Consider the following 22,136-nt stretch of genomic DNA (forward strand, 5'->3'; position numbering starts at 1 on the left):
GGGTGGACAGCGCTTCGGATTCGTAGTCCTGAGGTTCCGGGTTCGATCCCCGGTGGAGGCGGAGATAAATGGGCAAAATGTTTCTTTCACTCTGATGCCCCTGTTACCTAGCAGTAAATAGGTACCTGGATGTTAGACAGCTGCTACTGGCTGCTTCCTGGGGGTGTGTAACAAAAAAAAGAGGCCTGGTCGAGGACCGGGCCACAGGGACATTAAAGCCCCGAAATCATCTCAAGATAACCTCAAGAAAATCAAATCATCTCGATAAGATACAGTACTGGAAACCTATGTACTACTACCCGCCGTCAGATTCATTCAAGCAGTTACACAAGTACTTCTTCATCTTGAACTGGAGTGAGTTCTAATGACTGGTAAGACTTTATATAACCATGCATGGCAGTTTCGAACTATGTAGCTTGACACATCAATGTCAAAATGTCATCCTGCATGACTTTATGACCCTGTTTTATAGTCACAGATAATCATACATTAGACAGCAAATTAATGATTCTACTTGCCAAAATTAATTTCTTGCTCCTTCAGTAATATTTATCTAGGCTGATGTCCCATTCTCTATAACTCTCATCAAAGTAATACTAATGGCATGTCCTTGTATAATCATGTGAGGCAAGAAAAATGAACTATAACTATGATAAATATTTATTAACAATACACTTAAAATATATAGATTAAAAATATAATGATAATGCACAACCAGAAATTACCTAAATATGTAGCCCATCCTCCTGTTTAGGTAGTACTTATAGTAACGATGAGGACCATCGTACATATATTGACGTAAAAGGCAATTAGAAAAGTAGAAATTGGTACTATTCAATTTGGACAAACCTAAAAAGTTTCTGTAGCGATGTTGCAAAGAAAACGTAACTCAACCTAACCTTCCTAGGCCTAATGTACGTTACCTGATATCAATGTTTTGTATATGAAAAATGTACTCTTATATGACCTACCACCATTATTAAATGGGAATATTTAGGGGCTATTTAATGATGATTGGACAGCTGGTATTGAGGGGCAGAAGTGAGAGGGGCGTCCTCGGTGACTAGACCAGAAAGTGGCAGACGGGGATGACATGGTGGACGGTCTCACAGTTTGAGAGATTTTCACTTCATTACTCAGATAAGCCAATTTATATTCATTTAACTTGCATGAAATCATAGGATTGTTTTGAGAAACTATATATTAATTACAAAGAGAGTTCAGTTTTCCCAATGCATTTCTGTCTTTGATAATGATATTGCCCGAGTGGATAATACAGCTTATGATCACCAGACCAAGATGTCTAGGTTGAATATCTTGCCTATAATCATATTTATGATTCTTGTATATTAATCAATTGTAAATGAAGGATATGTAGAACATCCTCTGAGTGATACAACATTGTTAGTTTTTATTTATAAATATAATATACTGTATATATATTTTGTTACTCTACTTGGGTATTTCTGTGCTCTTTTTTTTTTCTTGGGGGGGGGGGGGGGATGGGGATATTTTCCCAGGGCCTTTGTCAGCAAGCTAGAATTATAATTCCATAGGACAACCAAGTGAAACTACCCATAGGACATAAGTCCTAGCCTAGGTGAAACAGCAACACACAATATGATGGTATTATGGGGCAGACTATGGCACATGCCATCACTGTGGCCTGCACATGGATGCTGTTCCCGAGGTCTTCACATGATGCCCGGGTGTATGTCATCACTGTGGTCATCACATGATGCCCGTAGGGTATGACATCACTGTAGTCATCACATGATGCCCGTAGGGTATGACATCACTGTAGTCATCACATGATGCCCGGGTGTATGCCATCACTGTGATCATCACATGATGCCCAGACGTATTTTTAACATATGACCGTCTACAAACAGCCTTTTGGATCTGGCCTGACTTTTTGCTGACCTTCCACCTTGCCACATACCTACATCATTTCATATGTACATGTAATAACAAAACAATACTAAGTAACTTGTATTTGATCTTTGCCAAAGAGATGGAAATGGTTATCTTGCCCTTGCTCTGCAGTAAATCTACAAGTGACAATTAACTTGTCTCTCATACAATAAACAAAGTATTCTTTAGTACTTTTATCACATACCAACAATTTGAGTATCAAGGAATACAACAGTTTCAAATTATCTATGGCTTGGTTGTGATTACTTAAGGCTTTCTCACAACATGGCAGCCTTACATGAGCAAAGATTCCATTTGGTAGTTACGCACGTATAGTTACAGGATGAGAGCTACACTCGTGGCGTCCTGTTTTCCCAATTTTCTGTCATACTACACCTTGAAACTGCCAACGGTTTTGGCCTCCACTGTTATGTGGCAGAAGTTGGATCGACCCTCCAATACTGACCACAACTTTGCACTTACAAATAATTAGACCTCCAATTAAATTAGTATTTTGCCACTATCAAACATGAAAGTTATCACAGGCTTGGATGTTATCATACTTGGTTAAAAAATCAATTGAGAATTAAGATGCAAAATTAGAAGATACGACCACAAGCAGAATAAGCCCTTGAGCACAACAATGTTTATATGGGCACAATAAACCTGGTGCCCAGGAAACATACCACAAGAGTAATGACATTCATCATAACGTACACTCATCCTCAATAAACAGACCACCTGCTTTAACAAATTCATGCCAAATACTGTAATTTCATTTTAGAAATATGTTTTAAATTCATGGCTGTTTATTTGACAAAATATTTAAAGCCAAAGGAATTTTCTTAAATGGTATTTGTGGTCTGTGTAAGCCTTGGCATTATCATCTTATAACAGATGTCATAACACTGTACAGTACTTAATGTGTTTCAGGTGTTGTTCCATATCACTTACAAATATGTTATAACAAATGATGCATTATGGTTAGCCTAACACATGGAACATTATTGCTCTCTCATGTGAGCTACCACATGTGCAACATATTTATACAACACCACCACCATTCAAATTATATAAAAAAAACTGGACTTAAAATTATAACTTTGGTTTAAAGAAGTGCCTTAATTATCACCACATATAAAATTAAATACTAAAATATCACCTTTGATTTCTATATGAACCATCAATGCCATCTTGAACTTATGCAGGACCTCTGATATGTATTAACAATGTCGAGTTACATTGTTATTGGTAATACAGTATCTCATTCTGTGATTCTAAGGCATATTTATTTATACAGTATTGTACTGGACATGGACTGGGCTCCCCAATAGGGGAGAGTTTTCCAGTCAAAGTGATTGGGAAGTGTTTAGAGTCTGGAGTTGCTACTACCGACCAAGTTAGAAAGGTGTATGTTTATACGTAGTATACTTTTAAGAACTAGCCAATATTAAATTACAGAATAAAACCGGCTTCCTTCGAGAGATCTGAACCTGAAGACACCGACTTGCTAGCACTGTAGAATACCCAACAGCCCAATGATATCTAGCTGCCCCCTTACTGTGTTCCTCTTATTTGAGATTGTGCCAGCCTGTAAAATGCCTACACTCATTCTGGGAGTTTGAGCATAAATGTTTAAACCATTCAATAACCAAATATTTGAGAGACTATGAGGACTATATTTTTCTATTTGATTGGTCTGAATTAAATGTGAAACAGTATAGTGGCATTGAAACCTACTAGCAACTGTAGCTAGTGGTGTTCACAAGGTCTATCCCATGTTATTTCACCTCTATTTCAAAGGAAGTTATGTATATACACAGCCTAGGTAGTCAGACACACAGCCCAAACAGAAACAAGCACATAGCCTGAACACAGCTAGGATTGGAAAAAACAATTCACATACAAATGACTGATTCAGGTATACAATTGAAACTTTTGTTTCAGTTGTATAGCTGTTTAGTCCAGCTAGATCTGTAATGATTGTAGTATAAACTAAAAAATATAGCATCTAATCTATTTTGAATTTGAATTTACTGTTAATTTGTTTCACAATAATCTTAAATCATTCAGTTGAACTTTTTTGCCACAGACATACTGCCCACAGCTGCAGTGTGTCTGTGAGTGCAGTTGTGGGCAGGTGTGTCTGCTAGAGTGCAGCTGTGGGCAGCGTGTCTGCGAGACTGCAGCTGTGGGAAAGGAAAAATAGGGCCATTATCAGGAGAAAATGCTGATCCATAAAGTCTTACAAAGGTGTTTAACTGCTACACTTCATGCAGAGACAATATCAAGTATACATTGTGCATAAGAACATGGTGGCCCTGATATTCACATCAAGCCATAGAAATACCAGCATGTCTTAAAATGATACAAATGGCAAATGTATAAACATACAGAAATAAATACAATGTATACTAATATACATCTCTCTGATCCTGTGAATGAAACTTGCTAACATGTTAAACCTCCTAGAAGTTTACAAGCAGCTCAAATATTGTACCCTGAACAATCTCATCACACAATATTATCATATTGTTTACTTTACATGCATAGTGACCCTACATATCACAGCTGCAATGAATGCATGAGTGAGTCTAGCACAGTAATACGTAAGTAATTATCTAAAGAAGTCACCAAGCCGGAAAGACTATGTAGCACCATCAGCGTTGCTGGATATTCAAAAGGCACCAAATATAACCAAGGATGCTATTACAAGCACAAAAGCACACAAGGTGAGCGATATCAAAAGCATCAGATTCATTAAGGGACAAATGACCTTAAGGGGTTATAAAAAGGAAAGCAAAACATACGAATGCCCGGAAAACCTGGGACATTCTATAGGGAGGTGCAATGCAGTTTGGACAATAATGAGCAGACCGGTGGTCTATTAAGTGCCAGTGAGATAAGTGTGTATTGGCCATACACTGCTTATCTCCTTACCAGAGCTGTTTTCCACTTGGAGGAAGGCCAAGGGGGACAGGCTACCTTTAAGAGTACTGTAAACAGTTTGTTACCTGTAACTCTAAACTGACTGACTGTCCTGCCAACAGCCCTGGATTAAGGAATGCATGACAGTAGAAATCTGAAGAGGGAAAGAGTAATGAATAAGTGCATATATCTAGTAATGAATGCAACCACTAAGTACTGTAAATACTGTAAGTCAATTATTTTTCATTAACTCTCAGACATTTCCCTGAGAAACCTTAGCATTGTACAGTTATGTTTTAATATATTTATTTATATAATTTTTTATTATAATAGTCTAGTATTAAATAATTTCCCATTCTTAGGAACAGGAAGCCAATACTTAGGCTTATAAATACCCTAAACCAACTACTGTACAGACCTTCCACAGGATGTAACCCACAACAGTTGCCTAACTATTGGATATTTATTTACTGCTAGGTGAACACAGGCATCAGGTGAAACTAAATATGACCAACTATCACCGTCTTACCCGGGGTTTGAACTCAGAATTTTTATTGTGAGCCGACATCAAAGACTGCTACATATTCACCTTGAAGATTATTTTCCTATGTATTAAGGCTGTATTTGAAGGTGGGTGACATGTTGATCCAGACAATTTCTTCAAAGGTCAGATGTAACACAAACAAGGAGCAACGGTTTCAAGCTCAACAAGTTACAATGTAGAACTAAAAACAGGGGATGCTTTTTTCCCCCAACAGGGTTATAAACCCACGGAACTGCCTACCCGCCTTAGCTGTACATGTCAAAACACTTAAATTGTAAAATCCAGGTCAATAAAATCATCTGAATAAATAGGAGAACTTTGATAAACCGCAAACATCCTGTCCTTGCCGAGGCCACTAGCGTCAGGGGCCCTCGGGCAAATGTACAAGGTTGAGTCTACACGAGTCTACACAAGTCTACACAAGAACTAAGCCCCTCAAGCTTAGTTCACAGAAAATAACAAATTAATGTATATGTGAAATAAATTGATGTAAAAAAAATTAAAAAGCCTTTGTTTTCATCTAAATTGTAATATTCCTTAATGAGCAAACTTTCCTTAAAACCACGAGTATCAAAATAATTTGTTCACAGCAAAAGGCACTTGACAAGAATAAGGAAAATAACTTTAATATAAGATTACAGTATGTTGTAATCATTTATCGTTACTGTATGTCACATGAACTGAAGAGTGAAATCTCTAACTAGCCAGAAATTAATTTTCAATGAGTGGCTGGGAGGACCTGCGGAACTTTCGACAGGCAATTATTGTACCTCCTATAATAAACATGAGCGCAGGAATACTCAGCCCCAAAGTGATGACAATGATGACCATTGTAGAGAAAGATTCATTTGGTGGATAGCCATTTCCTATAGCCACTGTCCTGAAAAATATAAATTATCTTCAGTTAAGAAGTTTATTATTTTTTTTATTAATTAAAATTACACTATATATAACAAATTTCTTACATATATGTCCAAGTGGACATGCACACACATCCATGACACTGAAAATTCGTTCTCCCATTAAAATAATCAAGTGAAATACAGTGCAACATAAATAATTGCATTTTCGTATTAGGTAACAGTTATCTAGCTTTCAGTCAACATCTAGCTCACCACTTAATGGGTACAGAGTACAGTCTCCAGTGTATGGCTGTACCTCAACACATCCCTGCAGCTCTCTTCCTCAAGACCTCTATTTCAAGTATACACTCTCTCCCTCTTTCCCATCTCCATATCATCACCCTTACTTTCTGTCTCTCTATATTCTACTTAGTCAAAGCACATTCTTAATTATTCACACAAACATATACTGTACATCATTAGTACCTAATCTTTGATATTATCCTCCAATCCCTATACAATTTTAAATTCTTGTTTCAGTCTTGAAACATACATGTTAACTGGCTGTGTTCCGCAAGGCTATTTTTCTGCACGAGTGTGACATATCAATGTCAGTCTCTTGTTGGTTTCAGAAACCAATGTACCTTGTGCCTGGTCTCTGACCAGGTCTCCTGGTTGGTAGTCTGGTCAACAAGGCTGTTGGATGCAGCTGCTCACAGCCTTACGTGTGAATCACAGCCTAATTGATCAAGGCTGTAGATCAAATTAGGATCAAACCTTAGTTGATCAAACACCTCCATCCTATGGAGGTGTTTATCAAGTTCTCTCTTGAATGCTGTGAGAGAGGTCAGTTAGATATTATGTATAGAGGGAGAGTGTTGGTAACTTTTCGGACCCTTCATGTTGATAGTTTTCATTCTCAACGAACGTCAGATTAAGCCCCAGTTTCTTCTGATCATATTCATCTTTTGGCTCATTTTTTCATAATTTATCATAAAAGTTTACCAACATACATTTTATTTCCCCATTTTCTATATTAACACATTATTTAAGCAGGAATTCCTAAGTTACAATGAAAGCTGAAGAAGGAAAGAAGCCAAGCAGAAACAACACAATTTTGGCCAAGTCACCCAGAGATTCTAGTTACTGGTGTTTGAATCATACAGCAGTCACTATATATATGAATCAGTTTGGTTGGGCATAAAATGAACTTGCTTCACAAGGGCCAATAGGCTTTCTGCAATTTCTTTATTTTTATATTTACATGGGCGGTGCAGAAGCTAATGAGCAGCGTAAGGGCTAACCAATATCTTCTGGTTGAAAAAGTTGAATCTATTTATCTTTCACAGCTACTTCCACAATCTATATTCTAAAGAACTTACACGTTATTACATTTTCTTTCTATATGACTTAATAATTGCTTAGCAGAATTTTTCTAATAGATATTGTATATGTAGCTAGTCCTGAGCTAGTCTCACGCTGTCACATTTCATCTATTCTATAGATACAGTATTATGTCTTCCTCTCACAACTCTCATTGCCAGCTTCTCAAGAACCATCTGCGGGCAATCTTCTAGATAATACAGTACAGTACCTATTTTTTTTTTTTTTTTTGGGAGAGAGAGAGAGAGAGAAAACTATACCTTTGTAGCAACCTACTCTACCTACTCTAACAGCAAATGTATTTTTTCTTACCATGTAGTATAATTATTTTCTGAATAAAAGTTGTCATTGGTCATTCCAAAGGCAACATTGGTCTTGGCAGTCATTCGTGTTCCCACCAACTCGTTTCCAAACACGGCATACGCCAAAGATTCTTTCAAAGGCTGTGAGATTTCCTTTAATGGGGTGAAGTTGACATCAATGTTTGGGTTGGTGGCCAAGTTAATATCCCGACTCGAACTGAGGTAGCTCACCGGCCGCCACTGCATGTACCCTCCATTTTTAGATTTCCTCGCCAAAGTTGTCATTATCTCGTCCAGCTGTCAAATAATTATAAACGTTAGGCAGAAGTGGTAATCATGTTATCTGTAGATACTTAGCAATAAGGAGAAACTGGCATTGGATTACTATGCAAATCATTCATCGTTCACTAATAAGAATTCTTATTTAACAAATTCCACAAACAATTAATGTCCCAATAAAGCACTCTAAAGCATAATGCTTCATCATTTACCCTCAACATTACTTAATTCCAACTACTGTATATGAGCAAAGCATTCCATCATGTCAAGATCAATATCTTGATCTTATGGCCTTATGTCATGGCCATGTCTTATAGCCAATATCACTGGCCTGCCATAGTGATGGAGTGGATACAAGTCTTAATAATATGGATTATTCTTACATGAAAGACTCCTGGTGTGTTTTCATCATCAAGAGACTTTTTCGTGGAAAGCTTAAAGCCACTGTCGTCTACTTCTTTTTCCTCTGAACAAAACATAACGAGGTCCAAAGCCCAACGAGCATTAATAAAGCCACTGATGCCTTGTGTTGCCTTGTCCTTCCTTGATGGTCTAGTCACAAACAGAATTTTCGAGTAATTAAATAAATACACATACTGTACATGTATAAACAAAAACACAAACAAATATACAAATAACTTAAAAGTAAAGAATGAAATTAATGCTAATATTAACTGAGAGAGTTAGTTTAGTTCATTTATTATGCACCCCATACTCATCTTGTGGGCATTAGTGGAAAGGGTTACAGAGGCACATAATGGGCTCAGGGACTGAACCCCACAATTCATTTAGCTAAGAGAGAAGTAAAAATATTAACAAAATTTTAATTCTTTTAATATTTCTTATTAACTTATTATATTATCAGTTCATTATAGAAAAAGCATTTCTGAAGCCTGGTAATCTTGGTGAAGGTAACCGAGCCAGATTTAGACTGAAAAGGAGCACCTAAATGTGGTAGATGTGGTGGCCAACCCAAACTTCTCCAACTTAAAATGCCACGTGATGTCCCTAAAGTGTAAGGCAGGGCTATTTGTATTTGAATTTCCGGCCCATTTTATTTTGAATTGCCCACCTCCCAGTGTCCTGCTTGCAGAGACCAGTTGCATGCAACTATAGACTCATAAGTGGTGGGAGTGACTACCCAGTGTTTAGAAAAGTAAATAGGAATGCAGTCCCAGAAGATGTGACTACATATACCAGTAGACTTTCAGTGCTTGAAAAATATATTTAAATGATTTAATTTATAATTTTGCTAAATTCTGTAAATCCTAAAACATTATATATCAGGAAGGATGAAGAGAAGAGTTTATATCTGCAAAAAGAGTTTAATGTTGGAATGAGTGGCACAGTGGAAAAAGACAATAACAGTCTTTTCGTACAGGGAACGAGAACTTTCTTACATCGCTTCGATTCAATTACAAGTCCAGTTTCCACTGATGTCCCTCTCAATCTTCCTCTTTTTAACTTAAATAAGCTTCTTTTATCTACTTCATCTATTCCCTTTAAGCTTTCGTATGTAGTTATAATATCCTTCCTCTTTCTTATCTCCCCTAAGATTGTAAGGACGAGTTCTCTCAACCTGTTCTCATAGCCGAGGCTTCTCAATTCTGGTACTAATCTAGTAGCAAACTCTCAAACTTTTTCAAGTTTCTGTTTATGCTTCACAAAGTTTGGGTTTCATGCTGGTGCTGCATTGTCGAGCAATAGTCTCACAAAGGAAGTGTTTATGGATTTGAAAGCCTCCTTGCTTTGATTCTTAAATGACATTCTTATGTTTTCTAATTTCCAATATGCTGCTGATGCTATCCTTTTCACATGAGATTCTGGTGTTAGTGTCATGATCATGTTTACTTCCAGGTAGTTTTCTCTTACAGCTTCTTGTAATTGCCTTTTCCTTGTGGTATAGTTAAAAGCAGGTCTCCCACCTCCCTTACTTTGTACTTATTTGGATTGAATTCCATCAGTCATTTATCTGCTGTTACGGACCCGAGTCCAGCAACGGAGCACGGAGCAGTGACGACAACGCCATCTGTGAGTCCGCTCCCGAAACCCCCTCCAAATGGACGCCGCCATCTAGTGAGGACGGGATATACCGGCCACAGGTGCTGGATTCCCGTCTTAATAAGCTCGTAACATAGCCGCTGCTGACCTCTGGTGAGGTGGCGTTTAGACAGCAACGCCATCTATGGAGCAGAGAGGTGGATGTTTGTGTCTAAGCTTGTAAGTGAGGTTCCCTAGAGCGTCCCCAGTACTAATGACGTGTCTGATTACAGAGTCGACCTGGGACTGCTGTATTGGACGACGGATCAGTCTACCCAAGGCAGCCAAGGTCTCTCCACGAGTCTGTTGAAGAAGTTGTGAGTCACCCCTGGACGAACTCTGTTGAGAGTATTAGCCTGCCTGTGACGTGGTAGTATCAGGAATCGCCTTATCCGGGGCTGGCTGGTGGAAGAGACTAGCCACTGTGGTGCTTAGTGAGGAGAGTGATCAGCGGGATTACACGAGGCTCCTGCCTAGGGCTCGCAACCCTAGTATCGGTCGTGGAGTGGCCTACACAGCGGAGCTGATCGGTACCTGCCAGCTACAGGCTGGATTGTGGTTGAAGGCCTCCACGACGGAGCACCCAGTGGGACTGATTTGGCTGGCCTGTGGCCAGGGTAGATTCGCCAAGAGAATCATAGAGGATTCATCGTGGGCCACTGAGGAAGGAACCAGGGCCACCCAAAGTGCGCACCGTGGAGCATCCTGTGTCTTCAGAGGAAGACAAGCTTGTACATAATCGTGTAGTTATAAACCCCGGGTGACTTATTTATTTATATGGTGGTGGTGAGAATATATATATAAATCAGAACATTTGTATCCCTCCCCCTTTAATTTAACTTGCGTTACGGAACACACCCCTTGAAAGCCTCTACTAACTTGGGGCCGGATTCCCAAACTCTACTAACATCAGAGAAGAACCCGGTTGCGTCCCAGTAGGGCCGTAACATCTGCCTACTCCTGAAGTTTGTCAGGGGTCTTGTTGCAGCACCTAGAGTTCTCTTAAGTTCTTACTTTCCTCATTAATTTTGCATCACCTGCAAATATCGACATGTACAAGCTCACTTCCTCTGTGAGGCCATTTACATTAATTAATAACAGCAATGATCCTAGGACAGTCATGTGGAACGCCATTTTCCACTCGTCTCCATGCCTTACATATCCTCTCTGACTGACCCTTTGTTTTCTGTCCATCAAGTATGACCAGTCCAGTGCCTCTCTTGTCTTTATGGGGAAGTCCCTCTTTTTTTTTATATCTCTCTCTCTCTCCCTATGGATGGGTACTGGAGTATGCAACTTCTAATTCTAGAAATTAGGCTTCTCTTACCATATCTAATTTTTAAGTCCAACTCTACTAGTTTTTCCCTGGAACATGACACACCAGCTGCTTACAAACAGGGGCCTCAATTATTTCATTAAACAGGGGCCTCAATTATTTCATTAAACAGGGGCATACATATTTCTCAATCTTCATGTTATATATCATGTTTTCCTCAAGAAGTCAATTTTGTATTGCTTATTTTGAAGGATTACAATTTTCAAATCACTCAGTATTTTTTGGCTGTAGGCAGGCACCATGTTTGCATGTTTGACACAGATCAACGCGGCTCTAAGGTAGATGTGGTATAACCAGAGATTACTTGTTATGGTCATGGCTATGGAGGCTTCATTGATTCCAAGGCAACAGTCATGACTAAAGGCAGTATTCTCCAAATCATCTGTTATTGTCTATCCATCTGTTCTTTACCTCTCATGACACCATGATACATGTATCACAAATAATCCTCCACATGACTTTTTCATGAATTTCAATGTGAAAATGCTAACATTCAAAAAATACATTTTTGCAATGATCATGGGCAGTCACACAGAGATCAATGAAGAAATATAATCTGTAATACATACTCGTAGTCAGTAGAATTGAGGTCAAGGACCAAATGATCAAGAACCAAATCAAACTGGGCCGAGTCTGGGGTTCTCAGTAAATGAGGCAATAATGTGCTTCTTCCATTTTCTCCAAAAGCTGCCACCTGTAAAGCAAACATTTCATAGAATACTGTACTACAAAATACAAACTATATTCATAGTACTAATCAAACTAAGAACAACTAGCTACAAGAAAAACAATAAGATTAAAAACAACAATGACTTTTTCACAGGAACTTCAGCTTCCAAAATTCTGCATCGAGTATACAGTAATCAAATACAACTTTCTGGGCAGGCATAGGAAGCAACCCTCAACTTACAATACTATCATTGCAAGGTTACATTTCACACATCAGGTTCCTGCGAGTATCTCTGATCACTGGCAACAAGTACCAGTCCAATGATGATTGTCTTTATTTACCCTGAATTTACCCGAGGGCCACTAATACTAGTGGCCTCGATGAGAACAGGAAGCCGCTGGCTTGTCAACCCCTTTATCTCCTGAAAGGGGCAATGAATGCTTGCACTATAAGGGAAATCAATGGAGTACATTTTTATTTATATTCTCTCTCTTGAGTGTGCTACTCTTGACCATAGTTCCTGTGGTCAGGGAGCTAACAATATAAACTATGCCTGACCTTGAAGGTGGGTCTGTATGGAGCTACTTATTTACTGTTTTTTTCTCTTCAGAAAGTCAGTGATCTCAATGAAACATTTATAAAAGGTGTTGTCAGCTAAATAGTTTTGTCATTCCTTATTATTTATGGTCATCTGTATGTGATATTAACAACAGGAGTCTACTGTCTACTGTACCTAAATAGAAATACACCTTACCTGAACAGAAATTTTGGTTTCGTTTGGTAGAAGCTCTCCTCTAAATGTGTTTGTTTCAATAATAATCCCCGCTTCGTGGGTACTGTTGGATGCTGTTTTAACCTCCCATGTAAAGTCTGTCATCGGGACAATAATCTGTTCTTTAGTCGAGTTGTTAAACCTTCCAGAATTATCTGTGTCATTGAACAAAATCAGCTGGAAAAAAAATATATATATTACTAGGATATGAAACCATGTACTGTATTAAGAGTCAACACTAAAATTTTATATGTAAGAGCTATTAATCTTCTGTAAGTTTTTGTACATGGTTTAACACAGTACAGCACTATATGTATAATGTTATAATGAAATATATTGAGAACATGATGATAGGCTATTTGTAGATTACAATTTACCTGCTATCTCTCTACCTGTTAACAATGTCAAGATTTCTTCTACTTCCACAGCCTGGCCTGAGGTTGCCTGGTCTGAGAGGCTGTCTGTATTCATAGTCCAAAGGCCCCCATAGTTATTGAAGCCAGGCTGATCAAGTAACTCCAGCAGAAACTTGTCCAATTCTCTCTTGAAAGCTTCCACTGTTGTTCTGGTGACATTTATTGGCAGAAGACTGAAAAGTCATGGGCGTCTGATTTTTTACACTAGGTTCGGCAACCACAGGACAAAGTCCTCGGTTTACCCCTGGGGGAAACCAAGCAGCAAGGACAAGAGAACCCCATCAAAAGGCAAAGAGCAAAGAAACAAAGAACCCACTAACCCAACAACCTAAAGCTATAGTTTCCTACAGCTTTAGGTTGTTGGGTTAGTGGGTTGGGGAACTTTAGGTTAGGAAACAACTTAAAGTTTTTGCCTAGCAGGAAACCCCAACATACATTTTAAAGACCAGAAAAGGTCCCACAGAAGTGTAAACTGGCTGGAGATGAAAGTATGCCACAGACAGCTGGAGAAAGCAGTGAGGACACATTTTTTCCCCCATCCCCACCAAATGCCAGTGAAAGATGCTCAGCCAAGGGAGAACAAAACAAGGCAAAAGTCTAGGTAGCAAATTGGAAGCCATGAAGTGCCAGGGGATAGAAAAACCTACAGCAATTAACACAGAGGACAGATGCTGAAGAGAGGTACAAGGGGAAATGCCCGCCAAGCCACCACATACTGTTGCCACAAAGATGATGACACGACATAAAGAAGCTTGTCAACCAACTCCAACACAGGAGACAAGTCACTAAGAATACAGTACTAAGAACACTAAGAAACACTAAGAACACTAAGTCAAGAATACTAAGCAACTCCACACATCAAGATTGGCAGAGAACACTTCCCCGTTCCAACAAATGAGGCTATGATGAGACCCAGGACTAGAGCCCCATCCCACAAAAAACCCAAACAGGACCCCAACATCGGGACATACTAATGACAGGCCCACTATCATAAACACGGTAAGATACAAAGACCCCAGGAACCTGAAGTTGAAAGGTGACAAACATCACCCACTCAAGGTTAAAAGAAGTAAGTCCTGTACTCAACGGGTGAAATGACAGACGGCAAGAGTGATTGCCAGCAACAAATACCAGCTTGCGCTTAGGTAAACAGCCCACAGTGGTTTCAGGTCCCGAGACAGGTGGAGCCATGACCCACCTGCCAAGAATGGGTCATGAGGAAGAATAACCAGCACAGGGAACATGTCTCTGGCAAAGCATAACTTAACTCCCAACCTTATAGCCCATCAGTAGATAGAGGCACAAGCCCTTGGAGACTTTTGAGATTAGAAGTCATGTGTGTTCCCCTGAACACCTTCGGTCAATACACTAGGCATGAGAGAGATTAACATACAGCTAGCAGCCGGAACCTCATATCAATAGACTCCAAAAGAGGCTGCTCACAGAGGAAGAAGTTCAAACACACAAAAGAAATCTGTGTGTAGTGCTAACTACACACTAATCGAGGAGGTAGCCCAAACCCAGCAGGGAAATAACCCTAGAAAAATGCGGGCCAGGTACCATAGATGATAATACTGATTTAACATCCGCAGGGCTCTTCAAGGAACATACACGCGAAGCAAAACAAAAGCCACCACCAAACAATGGCCATGTAAAGAACAGTTGTTCAAGGGATGGCCAACACCACTTATTTTAAAGTCAAAAGGAGATGAGCTCATGCAGACAGATGTGCCCCAGATCAACACTAAGCTCACAGCTGGATTGCTGAGACTCTGTGCCACCTGGGATGCCATCTGTTACAGCAGAAATTTTCATTCATTAACAATCGTTTGCATTGTTTTTGTCATGGTTAAAAATATCCAAACTTGGAGCTCTGATATTCTCATGGGCTTTTTACTCTTATGTAGTGAACTCTGATCCCCATGTTGGTTCTGGTTCCCACTACAGGCTCGTACAGGCTTCAGGGGTTTGGAGTGATCCCCAAGGTTTCCTCTTGGCCTAGGTTATAACACTGGGAATCTACACGACTGAAAATGTGGTCACTTTCAGGATCATTTGGAACATGTTTGTTTCTGGATTCATTCTGGTGACCATGTGACTCAGTATTGGGAATCTATCTCAGCAACAAAGCTTCAGTGGCCCATTGGGGTTCACCCATAATTCAGTCTTTTTAATATATCTGTTTTTGTATATACAGAATCCAGTGTATGACATTTTAAACATCACTTTAAATTCATACCAAACATTTTGCAATAAAAACCTACTATTACTAATTTTATTTATCCAAGTAGATAATGTTCACAAATGTCCAAAAACAGGTGACTATACTGTATGTCTAATTGGTGTCAGGGTTTAGTTTTAATTACCTAATTATAGTTACAAGAAGAGAGCAAAGCTCATGATGTTTCATCTTATTAATTTTTAACAAATTTAGACTGTGTGCATGTGTGTGCGTATACATAAATAAATATATTATTGATGCACATATGAACCATACAGAACAGAATTTATACAGTACAGTGCTGTATATCACATTTACAAAATTATTTGGATATGTATAAAATTCATGGATCATAAGTTTTCCTGTATCATACTGTACTTACATTGGGAATAGAAAGCCCAAATACATGGATTGGTATTTCACTAAAAGACACCGATACATTTGATGGTGTTTGAAGTTCTGTCCAGTTGACTTTCATAACTGCATCCAAACTGGTTTTTACAACCATAAATGACAGTGCACCATGTGCACCCCATAAATGATGAAGAGTGTCATTCTGGCCATTGGCAGCAACATGGATTAACCAAGGTTCACTGCAGTTCCCCTCACAGTCCGGGTTGACTTCCAAAGGTAAAATCTGTTGGAGCAGAGCCAGGAATAATGAAACAATCAACAAGGTGCTCAGTGAGATTTAACATCCTACAGATTTTAGAAGAATATATAATAAATGTGAATAAACAAATTTATATATACTACAAATATCTCACCAATATTTTATCTTTCTACCTGTCCCTTTTTCCAAGGGCACTCATAAGAAATTCATAAGGCATTGCTTTAACCTCTGCACTGCGCACCTGTTTTTGGCAAAAACTTCATGGTGCAATTGTTAAGGACATATTTTTGTTGTTTTTTATAAATGTTCAGGTAAAGTTAATGTCAAAATGTTTCCAAACTCAACTGTTTTCATTCCAAAACACAAAGAGTGATGAAAACTATAAAAAAAAAACATTAAAATACAGCCTAATTAAAAAAAAATAGTACAACTCTCAGAACGAGATTTCTCGGTTGGCGCAGCACAGTGGTTAAGGTCTAAAGAATTCATTCATGTCTATCAACCTGAATGCTAAACATCAGCCTCACCACACTCATCCCACACACCACAGTAAGCATCAGGCCTCCTAGTATACAATACAGTACCATTAAGATGACTGAACTTGTATTTTCTTCTTCACTTAATGAATGACATAATTCAACCAATACAAGTTCCTTATCTATGCTTATCTGTAATATCCTTTTATCACCCTATTAATCTCTGCTGCCTAATAACGCGACTCAGCACAAAGTATTTGTAACTTAAATTTGAGTACATATTGGTTATGTAGAGGCAACAGTACACTCAACCTTGTGACATTATCATATCAGTCAACAATCTTACTATATCATTCTGTAATCTTAACATGCATTTTTTTCTTATCACAAATGTCTGCATTACTTCACTGTACACCACCTATGGATCTTCAGGCTGGATCTTCTACCGCTATTATTCCATTCTTCTATCATCTACTTTTATGGTACTGAAGCAAAGTAAAAAAATACTCATACTCCGCCTAAGTACAACAGAAACAAGAAACAAGTAACACTTAGTAGTCTAGCCATAGGCTTAGGCTTGTTTTTCTGGGATATTCCTGTGCGGGCCGTGCGGGAATATCCCAGAAGTAAAATTTAAAAAAAAAATCTACTTTTACATTCATTTTCCTCATTCTAAGCATTCACTCAATTTTTCTTCCAAACAAATATCGTAGAGTACTGCATTTTAATACAGTGGATGCTTAATTATCTACACTACTTAAAACTGCAATCATCTAATACATCAACAATTTTGTTTTCACAAATTAAGGGTGAAAGAATAAGAAAGGTTACACTGAATCGATCAGTGTAACCCCAGTCTTTATTGGTGAATCTTCCCCCGCCTTAGGAAGATGCACCAGGCCGCTGAAACCAACCCTTGTTAACCAAAGCTAGGGCCAGAATCAATCTCTTTACTCCAAGGAAGTGAGCTTGAAGAACCCCAAAATCAAGAAAAATTTCACTATGTCCTCATTAACAAAGGCCAAAAGTGATTCCATGCAATCGCCAAACCCCCTATTTATGTATGAAAAGTGGTTTACATATGACTCAACCGATGATGTTCAAACATTTATCGAAAAGTGCTTAGCATACGACCTTTGTTCGAACCACAAAGCTGTACATGTACTAAAAATACAAATAATCGCAAATAGAACCTAAATACAACCCACGTACTACAAATACAAATAATCGGCCACAGAATCTAAACACCTAACCTAACCAATGCCTAAATATGCAGTATGCTAATATGTAACAATATTAATTTGTATTTGAGAAAAATTCCTATTTTGAATGAACAGCATGTTAAAATTGATGAATGCGTTTTTGGGGTCGACTGCTGGATGGAATGGACTTGGTCTGAGGACAGGGTTGAATCTTAATGTGCCTGACCACCACCAAGTGGCAGCCCAGGTCACCCAGGGCTCCATCCACCTTATTTCCTAACTCATGAGCCCCCCAAAGCAAATGCCTCAACCCCCACAGGGATTAAACAAAAATATATAAATAAAAAAGAAAGGAGGGCATAGGGAACTACAAAGGGCCTATCAGTAATGGGCATTTCATTACATTCAATGCTTAATATCTGGGAAGGCCTCCTAATAGATCCTCCAAAGTAACTCACAACAGCACCTCAGTAGAGGATGTTAGCATTTCTGAAGGCTAATGTACACTACTAGGCTAGATAAGGATACATAGGTAAGGTGGCATGTACTTATGGTAAGGTAGTAGATTATGTCAGATCATTCCATATTCAATAATAAGCAAAACCTGGTGGCAAACAGTGCACTTTTTGGGCTGAATGCATGTTACATTATGTAACAGTATGACATCTTGTTCTCCTGTATTCTAAAGGTGCAACATTCCCATGTGCTTTTATACAAATAATGCAGTGCTCCATAAACCTACATGCAAAATAGACTATTCACAGTCCATAGGATGGGTACCAAGTTCCTTCTTTAGACAACTTTCAAATTACTCTAGAGAATAGCTTATATTTTGAGTGAGAAGTCCATATAAACAATTGGGCCCTACTCTTCAAGCTGGACATATTTGTAAGTGATTCATTATCATCCTTAATTGCATTCAGCGCTTTAAGACCCAATTGTAACATGAACGTGTCTGAAGCTAGACAAAATTATTAATGATGGTAACTAACTCCATTTCATGTGGACTTCATCTCATGCTGACCTCCGAATGCATGATAGAGCTGATGAGTTAGCTAAAGAATCTGTCTTCAAAGCAGGAGTTGATTATAACCTTGAAATGCCTATAAGCCATCTGAGAACAATAATATGCCAAGAACCTCAAGAAAACCTAGTAGATCTAAGACAAAGTGAAATCTGCACTAATAATTCCATCTATCATTGCATGATTGTGCAAGACAAGCCACACATCTATGGATTATCCAATGGAATCAGAACACTCCTAGAAATTATTACTGCTCAACTTAGACTCGACAATAAGTATCTCAGGGAATTTGCATTACCTGCTGATGTAGACCTGACCAAATGTAAACTGTGCCAGCTAAATTATTTGCACTCACCCTGCCACTATTTGATGGAGTGCGAAAAGATATGTGAATTTAGAGACAGCTTTATAACAAGTGTTCAAGAAATGTGTAACTATTTTATTCATATTATCAACTCCATAAATTTTAGCTAAATATTCCCAGTTTGCTAACTGTAGGTACTAAATGTGGGTGATTGTAACCTTTCCACTGCTGCCCACTGGATGGGGGGGTGGTGTGCAGGATGAATATGACAATTATGAAACTTGCTTATCACATACGCAAGTTGCTTAGCTAAGACACAGAGAAATCACAATAACGTGATGCATCAAATGAACAACCATGTCGTATCTCAGTCAATTAAGGCAGTGTCCTGAGACGTTCTTGGATGCAGGTTCGAATCCTTGTCACGGCCCTTGTGGATTAGTTCATTTTCTTAGCCAAGAGACTGTACTTGTGATCATCTCGAACCCATTGCTGATACAGTATGACAATATACATTAAATCTTATAACTAGCTTATCAAGACTGCAATTTGCTTAGCTAAATGAATTTTAGGGTTCAGTCCCTGAGCCTATTATGTGGCTCTGTAACCCTTTCCACTACTGCCCACAGGATGGGTATGGGGTGCATAATAAATGAACTAAATGACTTGTTGAGCATTCTCCTCATATAATCTACTACAGTATCCAAAGATATGACCAAAACACAGCACATAATTAGTAACTACTGTACTAAGTAACTACTGTCATCTGATTCTTCGTATATCATCTTAAGGTTATCTTGAGATGATTTCGGGACTTAGTGTCCCCGCGGATCGGTCCTCGACCAGGCCTCCTTTTTGTTACCCCCCTTCCTCCCCTGCAGGAAGCAGCCCGTAGCAGCTGTCTAACTGCCAGGTACCTAGTTACTGCTAGGTGAACAGGGGCATCAGGGTGAAAGAAACTCTGCCCATTTGTTTTTGCCTGCACCGAGACTCAAAACCTGACCCTAAGCATTTTGCACATACACATTACTAATTTTTTAATTATAAAACTATATAATTATTTGATTAGGTTAGTTTGTGTTAGGTCACAAAAGTTTTAAAATCTGGCGGGAGTGTTCTACAACCTGCTGGAAGTTAAGGCTGCGGACTAGCAGGCTCCATCAGAAATTATTTCCATACATACATGATTCTTCTTTTATTATGCACCCCATACCCATCCCGTGGGCAATGGTGGAAAGTTTCACTGAGGCACATAATGGGTTCAGGAAGTGAACCCCATCATGCATACAATGGTCTATCCTCAACAGTTTTAGTTTAGTTCATTTATTATGCACCCCATACCCATCTTGTGGGCGGTAATGGAAAGGGTTACAGAGGCACATAATGGGCTCAGGGACTGAACCCCACAATTCATTTAGCTAAGCAAGTTACACTCTTGATGAGCTAGTTACAAAATTCAATATAAGTCGTCACATCAACAATGGGTTCGAGATCGACCTCAAGTACAGGTTCTAAATTAAGCAACTGACATATGTGGAGAGCTAGTGTCACAATTGATATGTTTGTCCTGCACACCGCCCCCCATCCAGTGGGCAGCGGTGGATAGGTTACAATCACTCAGTTACTACCTACAGTTAGCAAACTATCCTCAACATACTGAACAATAGTCAGTGTGTGCCTATTCGCACCCTCTCAATTAAATAGCTCACTCCCTGAAAGAAAAATGATTATGCCACGATGAGAGGCAGACACTCACAGTTCTGTCAGCGGTGGTGGCTACTGTGGTCAACATAACCACCAACACTATCCGTCTCCCGTCCATGGTGTGTGTGCTTGTGTGGGGGCGGACCCTATACTGGTGTGGTGTGGCTGGTCCCACGCTGCTTGCTCTCTAGGAGCTCTACACTAGTCCTCTGTGTGTATCACAGTGGTACACTGGTCCTGTATAGTGTACCACAGTGGTACACCACCGGTCCTGTGAGAGGGGGTACCCTTGACTATGACACAGCCACAGTAGCACAACACACAGGAAGGTCGCGGCGCCGCCTCTGATAACCTGGTGTTGTTGTTGACCGCCGTCAGCTGATACGCTCCAAGGTGCTCATTATCACCACTGATTATAACGACAATATCACCATATAATGATTACACTTAAAATGATATTGGCTTCATGTTTTATAAATCACGGATGCAGTTATCTTATTGATATGATTGCCAGTTGGTGGGGGTTAAGTAATTGGTAGGTGGCGGAGACTATATATATATATATAAAGTATAAGTACTTATGTGACCACAAGTTGATGTGACGACTTATACTGAATTTTGTAACTAGCTCATCAAGATTGTAACTTGCTTAGCTAAATGAATTGTGGGGTTCAGTCCCTCAGCCCATTATGTGCCTCTGTAACCCTTTCCACTACCACCCACAAGATGGGTATGGGGTGCATAATATTATTTTTTTTTTTTTTTTTTTTTTTTTTTGAGATATATACAAGAGTTGTTACATTCTTGTACAGCCACTAGTACGCGTAGCGTTTCGGGCAAGTCCTTAATCGTGTATAACTGGCCAGCCGAGGTCCACCTACTCTGGGTCTGTGAGGATAACTGAGGCTGCTGGGAGCATGCTTGATGCTCCTCTGTCTGGCATGACGTCAGAGGCCTACTTGCCTGTGATTGGTTACATTTCAACTGACAGAATTTGAGTATAACACCTGGAATACGATCCCCTGCCGCGAAGAATCGTTTTTTTATCCAAGTACACATTTTACTGTTGCGTTAAACAGAGGCTACAGTTAAGGAATTGCGCCCAGTAAATCCTCCCCGGCCAGGATACGAACCCATGACATAGCGCTCGCGGAACGCCAGGCGAG

At 39.2% G+C, this 22,136-nt stretch overlaps 1 protein-coding gene across 1 annotated transcript; it reads right to left on the reverse strand.

Moving 5' to 3' along the window:
- Window positions 1-644: 644 nt before the first annotated feature.
- Window positions 645-21,358, reverse strand: LOC123772191 (glycosylated lysosomal membrane protein B). Its single transcript, XM_045765258.2, has 7 exons — window positions 21,023-21,358; window positions 16,030-16,284; window positions 12,993-13,187; window positions 12,138-12,262; window positions 8,576-8,744; window positions 7,924-8,210; window positions 645-6,266 (listed from the first exon to the last, which is right to left on the reverse strand). The coding sequence occupies exons 1-7, from the start codon at window positions 21,086-21,088 to the stop codon at window positions 6,098-6,100; spliced, it is 1,266 nt and encodes a 421-aa protein (XP_045621214.2). The 5' UTR covers window positions 21,089-21,358; the 3' UTR covers window positions 645-6,097.
- Between the last annotated feature and the right edge of the window lie 778 nt (window positions 21,359-22,136).

The sequence above is a fragment of the Procambarus clarkii genome, chromosome 14, assembly GCF_040958095.1.
Source record: "Procambarus clarkii isolate CNS0578487 chromosome 14, FALCON_Pclarkii_2.0, whole genome shotgun sequence".
Taxonomy (NCBI): domain Eukaryota; kingdom Metazoa; phylum Arthropoda; class Malacostraca; order Decapoda; family Cambaridae; genus Procambarus; species Procambarus clarkii.

Coding starts and splice junctions, on each gene's coding strand:
- LOC123772191 (XM_045765258.2), bottom strand. CDS start 21,088: ATGGACGGGAGACGGATAGTGTTGGTGGTTATGTTGACCACAGTAGCC. Junction 12,263..12,992: donor AAACCAAAATTTCTGTTCAG/GTAAGGTGTATT, acceptor TTTGCTTTACAG/GTGGCAGCTTTTGGAGAAAA. Junction 6,267..7,923: donor GAAAATAATTATACTACATG/GTAAGAAAAAAT, acceptor TATATTTTTCAG/GACAGTGGCTATAGGAAATG.